Raw genomic sequence first — 10,747 nt, forward strand, 5'->3', positions numbered from 1 at the left:
AGACCACAATGTTTGGTCTGGTGTGACAGCTCACAGCTTTAATCCCAGTACTGGGGAGGCAGAGGCAGAGGCCAGCCTTGTCTACACAGCAAATTCTAGAACAACCATGGTTACACAGAAAGAGCCTGTCTCAAAATTTAAAAAGGGTTGACTAAGTCTATATCCATTGGACACATTCACATAGCTGGTCAACTGATGAACAACAGATCTACCAACTTCTGGACATTTTAGGTATGTCCATCACTAACACGCATAGTTCCCAAAACTCACAAAGCATAACCAAATCAAGCATGTCAATCTAACAACCTTCTTTCTTGTACATTGCAGTATGTGTTCTACACAGTAGCCAACATTTTACATAACAAAGCAAACTGACCCATGCCCAAGACATTGCTCAGGGTGAGCCGCTAGCCAGCAATCAGAAGATATACAAATCTCTGGGTTCAATTCCTGGCATTATATAAGCTAAAGACAGTGGTGCACAGCTATAATCTCAGCAATAGGGAGATGGAAGGATCAGAGTCTGAGGCCATAATAAAACAATATCAATAAAGTTTGATGTGCTATCTCTACAAGCACTTAAAGTGCAACATACTCAGTAACTGTAAAGTCAGTGAACCTGGTAAACAGTGTCTTAACCAAGTAACAGAAACCCAAGCTGTCACATGGCTAATATGCCCTAAAAGCAGCACTAGTCTACCTGGGCATAAACGACCAGGCCACAAGGCAATCTGAAGAAAACCTTAACGAGGGGGGCCAGAAATGGTGACACACTCCTTTAACCACAGCACTCAGGATCTCTGTGAGTTCAAAACAAGCCTGGCCTATACAGTGAGTTCCAGGACAGCCAGGGCTACATAGAAAGACCTTGTCTTGAGAGAAAGAGGAGAGAGAGGGAGGAGGAGGGAGAGGGAGAGGGGGAGGGGGAGAGGGGAGAGAGGGAGAGAGAGAGAGAGAGAGAGAGAGAGAGAGAGAGAGAGAGAGAGAGAGAGAACACCTTATAAAAGGACATTCTGCAAAGTAACTGTGTGTTCCAAGGTCATAGGCAGGATGCAATCCACTGGCCTAGCATTTTTTTAAAGATTTATTTATTCATGTATTTTATGAGTGCTGTCTCCATGCACACCAAAAGAGGGAATCTTCTGTTTATGTGCTGCTTTCATTGGTTGAATAAAGAAACTGCCTTGGCCTTTTGATAGGGCAGAACTTAGGTAGGCATGGAGAAGACCGAACTGAATGCTGGGAAGAAGGAGAGACAGAGAGACACCATGGATCTCCTGCCTGAGATGGACGCTGGTTAGAATCTTGCCAGTAAACCACAGTCACGTGGCAATACACAGATTAATAGAAATGGGTTAAATTAAGATGTAAGAATTAGCCAATAAAAAGTTAGAGCTAATGGGCCAGGCAGAATACAGTTTAAATGAATACAGTTTCTGTGTGATTCTTTCAGGTGTAAGATAGTCGGGCAGCCAGAACGACAAGCAGCCTGCTCCTCATGTTACAGAGCAGTAACACACATTATTACTTTCAAATTTTTTAATGATGTTGTATAATATCTGGCCACCACTCAACTCTCAGGCCCAAAATCAAGATATTCACTAGACATTCAGGTCAATAAATTACATTCTCTCTGGCTCAGGACCCTCAGTCTTGTTTTTTCTCCTCTATACCTAAAAACCTTTCCCCCTTACCCCTTCCTTCATCCACTCATTTATACTCATTCAGTAAGCCCATATTAAGAGTTTAACATGTCCAAGGGTATTTCTAGGACCTAGGAACCCAGCAGTAAATGCACTTAAAAGTTTGCAGCTTTGCTGATACCTTTAGGGGAGGGCGCTGGTTCACCTTCCTCAGTGGCCACGCTTTAAACTACTAGAGGCCCTGTCTAGCGGCAGCAGCTGACGAAAACTCCTTCCAAACCACCCAACTAAAAACAAAAGCAAAAAAAAAAAAGAACAAAAAACACTAAGTTCCTCTAAGCTACTTCCTGCCAACCAGTTGTTAACCTTGCCTCTGTAAGCCCAAGTTAATTTTATTTAATTAATGTAAATTCAACATATCTTTACACAGTTAACAAACGCAGCACTTTGTTTTTCTCGGGTATTTTGTCATAGCACTAAACCACACCAAAATTTCAATGTACTCTCCTCTCCTTTGGAGAACAAAATAATTCACTGTAAACTTCCAGACTAGAGGCTTACTACTGGAAGTCAAGCATGGCTGAGCACAGTCACCAATGTGTGGGTGGCAGCATGTGGGATAATTGTCTGTATTCTGTCAATCATGTTTTAAATAAACGCGGATTGGCCAGGCAGGAAGTATAGGTGAGTCAACTAGACAGGAAGTAGAGGTGGGGTGATAAGAACAGGAGAATTCTAGGAAGGAGAAAGCCCATTCCTCCCAGTCCTCCCCAGATCAGGGAAGAAGCAAGATGTGACCAGCCCCGCTGAAAAAAGACAGAAACCCTGACAAGCCATTCCTCATGTTACAGCAGCATAGTAAGGAAGGCAAGGAGCAGAATGAAGCACAGAATACCATTAGGCTACCAAGGCTCACAGTGCTAATTCACCCAAGAGGTGTCCCCAAGCCATACAAAATAGGCAGCCCATTAGTTCTAATCCTGATCTCTGCTGGAAAGTAAGCAAGGAAGGCAATACGACATGAAATTCCTTGTTTCAAAGGTAGAAAAAGAATGACTGCATAGAATATACTGAAACCTTTATACTGAGCCTCAACCTCCACAACCTGAGGTCAAATAGCAAAACCTTGAGTTGAATTGGGAGAAGAGGCTATCTATATTCCACATTTACATAATCACAAACTATGAAATGGCTGCCTTAGAATATGTTATGGGAGGTGACAGGGAAGTTTATGGGAGGACAGTCAATGGAAATCAGAAATGTCTGACCAACATGGAGCAAACTCCAACAAGACCAGCTATGTCTTTACAAGAGGGAGCCCACAAGGCTAACTAGTTACCACAGACAAAAAGGTATTCCCGGAGAGCCAAACACTTCCACAGAGGGAACAGACACCACTAACTACCACTAACTAGCAACCCTCTGGTTCTCATCTGTCTCAGGTACTAAAGTTCTCCAGGAAGGAAATCTATCAAAATGGTATAGTGCACCACACCCCTCTCTCTCTATCATTCACAGGGACTTGGCTATATCAAGACTCTAACTTAACTCTAACATGTACCTTACAATGTAAAGAGACCTGAGCAAGTTTAATACAGCCTGAGAGAAAGCCAATATGCAATGTCTAAAAGATGGCCCTCAAAGCACATCCAACGTAGAAAACAATACAGTGAAGGACAAAAATCCCTAAAGATTTTAGTTTAGAAATAAACATCTCTTCAGGGCTGGCCAGAAAGCTCAGTAGGGCAAGATACTTGCCACCAAGCCTGACCAGACAGCCAACTCCTATAGAGTGTCCTCTGACCACCATACCCATACCAAGACATAAGAGCCAAAACACACACACACACACACACACACACAAACACACGGGGGGGGGAGAGATCATTCCTAGAAACCAGTGCATTTTTAATCATTTCTTTAAAATTTTAAATTCTAAGCATATTTAAAGATGTAACCTTTCTCCTTTCCGCTATCCTACTCTCTAGAACAGTGGTTCTCAACTTGTGGGTTGTGACCTCTATCACAGGGGCCACATATCAGATATCCTGAATATCAGGTATCAATCCACACAGCTTCGAACACCTGATATTTGATAAAGAAGCAAAAAATATCAAATGGAAAAAAGAAAGTTAAATATGCTTTATTTGTAAATATACAAATGGTGGTGGCATAACATGTAGAAGAATGAAAATAGACCCATATCTATCACCATGCACAAAACTCAAGTCCAAATGGATCAAAGACCTCAACATAAAGCCAACCACACTGAACCTTATACAAGAGAAAGTGGGAAGTACACTTGAACGCACAGGGAACCACTTCCTAAATACAACCTCAGCAGCACAGACATGAGAGAAACAATTAATAAATGGGACCTCCTAAAACTGAAAAGCTTCTGTAAAACAAAGGACATGGTCAACAAGACAAAACGACAGCCTACAGAATAGGATGAGATCTTCACTAACCCCACATCAGACAGAGGTCTGATCTCCAAAATATACAAAGAACTCAAGAAATTGGACACCAAAGATCACATAATCCAATTTTTTAAAAATGGAGTACAGACCTCAACAGAGAACTCTCAACAGAGGAATCTAAAATGGCTGAAAAACACTTAAGGAAATGTTCAACATCCTTAGTCATCAGAGAAATGCAAATCAAAACAACTCTGAGATTCCATCTTATACCTGTAAGAATGGCCAAGATCAAAAGCACTGATGACAACTTATGCTGGAGAGGTTGTGGGGAAAAGGGAACACTTCTGCATTGCTGGTGGGAATGCAAGCTGGTACAGCCCCTTTGGATGTCAGTGTGGTGATTTCTCAGAAAATTAGGAAACAACCTTCCTCAAGACCCAGTAATACCTCTTTTGGGTATATATCCAAAGGATGCTCAATCGTGCCACAAGCACATGTGCTCAACTATGTTTATAACAGCTTTGTTTGTCATAGCCAGAACCTGGAAACAACCTAAATGCCCCTTGACCGAAGAATGGATAAGAAAAATGTGGTACATTTACACAATGGAGTACTACACAGCAGAAAAAAAAATGACATCTTGAATTTTGCAGGAAAATGGATGGAGCTAGAAAACATTATTTTGAGTAAGGTAACCCAGACCCAAAAAGGCAATTATCACATGTACTCACTCATAGGTGGTATTTAAACATAAAGCAAAGAAAGCCAGCCTACAAACCACAATCCCAGAGAACCTAGACAACAATGCAGACACTAAGAGAGACTTACATAGATCTAATCTACATGGGAAGTAGAAAGTAGAAAAAGACAAGATCTCCTGAGTAAATTGGGAGCATGGGGACCCTGGGGGAGGATTGAAGTGGGAGGGGAGAGGCCGGGAGGGGAGCAGAGAAAAATGTAAAGCTTAATAAATATCAATTAAAAAAATGCCTCCATAAGATCAAGCTGTAGGCAAGCCTGCAGAGCATTTTCTTATTAGTGATTGATGGGGATGGGCCCAGCTCATTGGGTGGAGCCATCCCTGAGCTGATGGTCCTGGGTTCCATAAGAAAGCAGACTGAGCAAGCCATGGGGAGCAAGTCAGTAAACCTTGGCCTCTGCATCAGCTCCTGCCTCCAGGTGCCTGTTCTGTTTGAGCTCCTGTCCTGACTTCCTTTGATGATGAACAGTGGAAGCATACGCCAAATAAACCCTTTCCTCCCCAACTTGCTTTCTTGGTCTTGGTGCTTATCACAGCAATAAAAACCCTAAGATACAACTTAAAAGGTAGGGGGTACCATATAAATGAAATTTTAAATAATCATTCTCATTACTGTTATACCACTTACATGTTTAACCTAGAAAACTGTAAAAGAGCATTTACAAGTCAGAAACAAAAAGGTATGTCATGGGCTGGAGAGAGGGCTCAGTGGTAAAGCGCTTGCTATACAAGCATGAGAACCCAAGTTCAAACGCCCAGAATCCATGTAAAAGTCAAAGTAGCACATATCTGTAATTCCAGTGCTCCTAGGGGCAAGATGGGAAGCAGAGACAGGAAACTTCAAAAGCTCTAAGGCCAGAGAGCGGAGCAGATGCAACAAGAACAAGCAATTCTGTCTCAAACAAGGTAGAAGGCAAGGACCACACCCAAGGGCATTCGCTGGTCTCAACACACAAGTGTTATGGCTGTATAAACCCAGAACTCACACTCAGAATCAGATAGATAATTGGTATAAACACATAAACAGGCAAGACTACATGTGCAACTGTGCACCAGGACTTACTAAGGTAGCTTCTACTCTTGAGGAATTAGTCTAAACTCTTTTTCTCCAAAGCTTATTAACTTAAAAGTTCAAGTTTAAAAAAAATCATAAGCCACGTTTAGTGTCAGTGCACAGTTTTAATCCCAACACTCAAGAGTCAGAGGAAGGCAAATCTCTGTAGGGTCAGCCTGGTCTACATAATGAGTTCCAGGACAGCCAGGGATACACAGTGAGACACCTACCCCCCCCCAATAATAAATAAGGAAAAGATAAGCCAAAGTTGTTTTCAAAGTTATCAAGCATGATTATTAAAGCTATTATGCTTTATTTGAATAGTTCACAAATATTTGATTCCCAACTATTCAATTTTATCATACGCAGCCCAAATAATTCTGGTACACACTTGCACTGTAAAACAGGGTGTAGAAAGTTTAGTCCTTTACCCAGCTCCTCAAAACAAACAAACGAACAACCACTTATTTGCTACAAGAGGATGACAGTGGTGGCTCACAACAGCTCCTCTCCACTTCTCTAAGGAGGAAAGTTCCCGCACTTATTCCCAGCAAAGGAATAGAGTAGAGAACGAGCAGTGTAGCGAGCGTCCCCACAGCCCTCCATCTGAACCGTCTGCCACTTTATCCAACATCCTAAAACCATATGTCCAAGTGCTTCAGTGTTGGAAACAAGCATACTCTATTTATCATGGGGTTCATTACACTCCACGTACGCTTTATTAATACTATTAATACCTTACTAGCCTTGGTGTGGTGGCTCATGCTTCTAATCCCAGCTTTCAAGAGGCAGATAGGTGGGCTAACTGAGAATTCACGAACAATCTGGACTACATAATACATTCCCGGTAAAGGGCAATGGAAGAAGGCCTCCATGTCAACCTCTGGCCTCTTAGTGCACATACTTGCATATACATGAGTACAAATGTAACACACACAATATATAAATAAGTCAACTTTTTAAATATTTTACTAATCTGGGAGTGTACCTCAGTGGTGGCTAGCATGCCTGAGTCCATTAATCAATACCCAATGCGACAACAACTTTGAGGGATGGGAATATAGCTCAGTAGGCAGAGTTAGCCTAGCATGCACGAAGCCCTGGGGTAAAACCCCATCACCCTTAAAACAGATCATGGTGGAAACAGGAGGACTATAAGTTCAAAGTCATCTTCAGCTACAAGGGGAGCTTGAGGCCAGCCAGTGATACACAAAACCCTGTCTCAAAGGGGTGGGGAGCACACCTCACTGAATGTTGCTGGTGTCTGCATAAAGTTGAACTTTTTACATTGATTCTAAAGAATCGTCAAGTATTTCTTCATTACCTTAAAAAGTGCTTATTCTATCAGACTAATGATCCTTGTAACCCAACAGTCTTAGCTCTAAAACTGACACCAAAGGAGCATAATCTCTGAGCAAACTATCCAATATCCCCTCCTTAGGAGAACCAACCTTTCCCCTTCCCAAATGAGAGCAGAGAAGCTAAACCAACTGGGTAACCCAGACAGAGGTGATTAACTTAGCCCACTTCCCCAATCATTAACGGATGTGTCCAACCAAGCAGAGTGGCCTCCACAGACTTTCAACAAACAAAGCTGTGAGCCATTATAATTATGGTAAGAGCTGCCGCCAGTGGCCAGCTCTCACCACACGAGCTCACCTATGAAGGACTTACCATGATGGCAAGATGATCTCTACTGATGTCAAAGTTTAAAAAGGGATGTCTCTAGACAACTCCGTCCCCAGAGCATCTTAGCTTAAACTACTTAAATCAGGGTTTCTGAAACTTGCACCCTAAAACACCAGTGTCTCTTGCATGAAACGAGATCATATTACAGGAAGTTGGATCATAAGGAACCACAGAAATGTTGTCATCTTCAAGTACCAGAGTTCCCATGTATTCCACATGTGCGTACCCCCCTGTCAACAGATTTTAAGGAAGCCACTCTGAGCGGCCTATGTCACTCAGGTTTTCTTTCAGAGGACTGTAGCTCCTAACTTCTACAACTGTCAATCTGTCATTCGATTATGTTTGAACTTCAGGTGACTTATTCCAAGTGAACAAAGTGATGAGTAACCGACATTCGGCCCAGTGACTCAATTCTCTCCCTTCCTTTCTGCAACTATTATTAGGAAACTTAGATGCGGCCCAATAAAATCACAAGCGGCGGTTGTAAAAAGGGAGTCTTCAGTTGTTAAGACCCAGGAAAGTGAAAACCAGTCAAACAGCTGAGACCAGAGAGACCATTACGTGGCGGACTTCCTCCCAGGCAAGGCTCCTAGGTGACAGAGGCCACCAGGAAGGGAGAGCCAGGTTACAAGTCCTCTCACCAGGAAAGAATGCTGACCACACCTACGCCGCTGGCCTGAGTCAGGGTGGGGAGGCCAGCGCTGGGGAGGGGGGAAGGCGCGCGGCTGGGGCGGGGGGGAAGGAGGGAAGGAAGAGGGAAGGTGGGAAGCCGGAGCGCCGGAAGCCCACGGCCCGCGCCCACCTCAGCAGCGTCTCCAGCGAGCCTTCGTGCTTGTCGAGCGGGCGGCCGAGCGCCGTGCGCCGCAGCTTGCTGAGCTCCTCGGCCGCACGGCAGTACTGGGCCTGCTCGTCGCCGCCGCTCGGGTACGTCTGCTGGATGAACTTCACCAGCGGCTTGGCCAGGTCCACCTCCGACGTCTTCTTCAGCTGCACCCAGATGAACGACGACATGGTGAGCGCCCGGCCGCCGCTTCGGGCCGGAGACACGGAGGGACAGCGACTACGGCCTAGGCGCGCTCGGCACCGGCAGCGGACGAGCGGACCGACGGGCCGACGGACTGAGCCGCCAGAGCTTCAGGTCGGCCACTTCCGGGAGCCCCTGCGCAGGCGCAGTTGAAGGGGCGCGCCGTGCGACCACGTGATGGTGTCACCCCGGCGTCCCTTGCCTGGTCTCGCCTCTGCGGCGCCTGCGCGATACATTTGGTCGTACCCCTACTCCAATGGTTAAACTTTTGGAAAGTTTTTTTGTTTGTTTGTTTGTTTGTTTTATTTTTTGTTTACGGGACAGGGTTTCTCTGTGTATCCCTGACTGTCCTGGAACACGCGCTGTAGACCAGGCTGGCCTCGAACTCGGAGATCTGCCTGCCTCTGCCTCCAATTTAAAGGCTTGGGCCACCATGCCCGGATCAAAAGATTTTTTTAATTTCTCTTTGAATTCTGTTTCATTTTTCTATTTAAATATTTTAATCAATTGTATTTTTAACTACCTAAATTTAATTTTATAGATCTAGAACTATTATGCCCCCTGATGCAATACTCTTTTGTTAGACCTTCAGGCCCTGGGAGTATTGTGATGTATGATGGTTCATTCAACTAGTGCTGAAGGTTCACTGTGTGTGCAGGGCCTCGATCCAAAGTAGCAAAGTACCTGCCTTCGGGCACTCAGCCAGGTAAGGACACCGGTTACCATAGATAAGAAACATTCTCACAGAAGATGAACTTAAAAGGATACCCGCAGTTTGAGAAGCTATCTTGGCATTAAAGTGAGGAGTAAAGCGCGCCTGCCCATATCCAGAACTTAAAAGGCAAGCAGAGAATAGAATGAAGCGAAGTTGAAGAGTGAAGCCACAAACGTTACAGAACTTGTCAACGTATACAATTCGTTTTGTATGATCAGTGGCACATAAGTGTCGGGCCCAGCCATGACAGGCTCAATAGAGACCACCCAGGAACAGACCATCCAAGGGGAAATATCTAACATTCCAACCATTATAGATAGAATCACCTGACGTCCCTTAGCCCAGCACACACCCATCCCCTTTCCTCAAGACACCCCTAGACAAATGTCAGCCAATCCGGGGTTCTGACCCTTAGAAATCCCTCACCCCAGCCTCTGCTATGATAAAAAAACAAAAAACCAACTGGGCCCGTGGCTCTCCAACCTCACTGCTATGTCGGATAGATGAAGGGTCCAAGCTCAAGCTTGAATAAAGGCTCTTTGCTTTTGCATGAGTACAGACTACGTGGTGGTTTTGGTGGACCGCGATGTGGGCACAGCATAAGCAGTTTGTTTTTACATTTTAAAAAGACTTCCCCTCAGTAACTGGAGGAATAGCTTAGCATTTAAAAAGTGGTGCTTGCTGCTCTGCCAGGAAGAGGACCAGAGTCGGGTTCCAGCCCCCACTTCTAGCAGCTAGCAATAGCCTGTAACTCAAGGTCGCCCTCTTCCGGCCTCCTCAGGAAATAGCTCGAGAGTGCGCATAGGCTCTCTCTCTCTCTCGCTCGCTCTCTCTCTCTCTCTCTCTCTCTCTCTCTCTCTCCCTCCCTCCCTCCCTCCCTCCCTCCCTCCCTCCCTCCCTCTCCCTCCCCCAGCCTCTCACACACACATAAAATGTTTCTTAAAGGCCTCCAGGAGGACAAGTCTGATATTTTTAATGTTGTATATTTTTACGTGTTTTATTTATTTGGAGCATGCAGAAGTCAGAAGACAACTTCCGGAGTCAATTCTACCACGTGGCTCTCAGGGATGAAACTCAGGTCATCACAATTGGCAGCAAGTGCCATTACCTGCTGAGACACGGAGCAGATGTGAATGTACGATGTCATCTATGAAACAGTCCAGGAAAAACTGACTTGAATCTATCAAGCCTTCTCATCAAATGCACAATTTTTTTTTATTTTTTGGGGTTTTTTCATGTGTATGAGTGTTCTGTCCGCATATATATGTCTGCGTAGCATGTTAGTGTCTCGTGCCCCTGAGGTCAGTAGATGGCATCAGATCTCCTGGAACCGGAGCTGCAGAAATGATGAGCTGTATGTTGGACCTGGGAATTGAACCTGGGTCCTGGGTCCTCTGGAAGAGCAGCTGGTGCTCGTAAGAGCTGGATCATCTCTCCAGCTC

General features: G+C 44.7%; 1 protein-coding gene across 1 annotated transcript in view; it reads right to left on the minus strand.

The window, feature by feature from the left end:
* LOC119809114 (programmed cell death 6 interacting protein) overlaps positions 1–8,717 on the minus strand; it is a 45,389-nt gene extending 36,672 nt beyond the window's left edge. The window contains exon 1 of the mRNA XM_038321891.2: positions 8,369–8,717. Coding sequence (XP_038177819.1) covers positions 8,369–8,577 — 209 coding nt within the window. The 5' untranslated portion in view covers positions 8,578–8,717. The remainder of the gene's footprint in view (positions 1–8,368) is intronic.
* Positions 8,718–10,747: the final 2,030 nt, after the last annotated feature.

This window comes from Arvicola amphibius, chromosome 3, assembly GCF_903992535.2.
Source record: "Arvicola amphibius chromosome 3, mArvAmp1.2, whole genome shotgun sequence".
Classification (NCBI taxonomy): Eukaryota; Metazoa; Chordata; class Mammalia; order Rodentia; family Cricetidae; genus Arvicola; species Arvicola amphibius.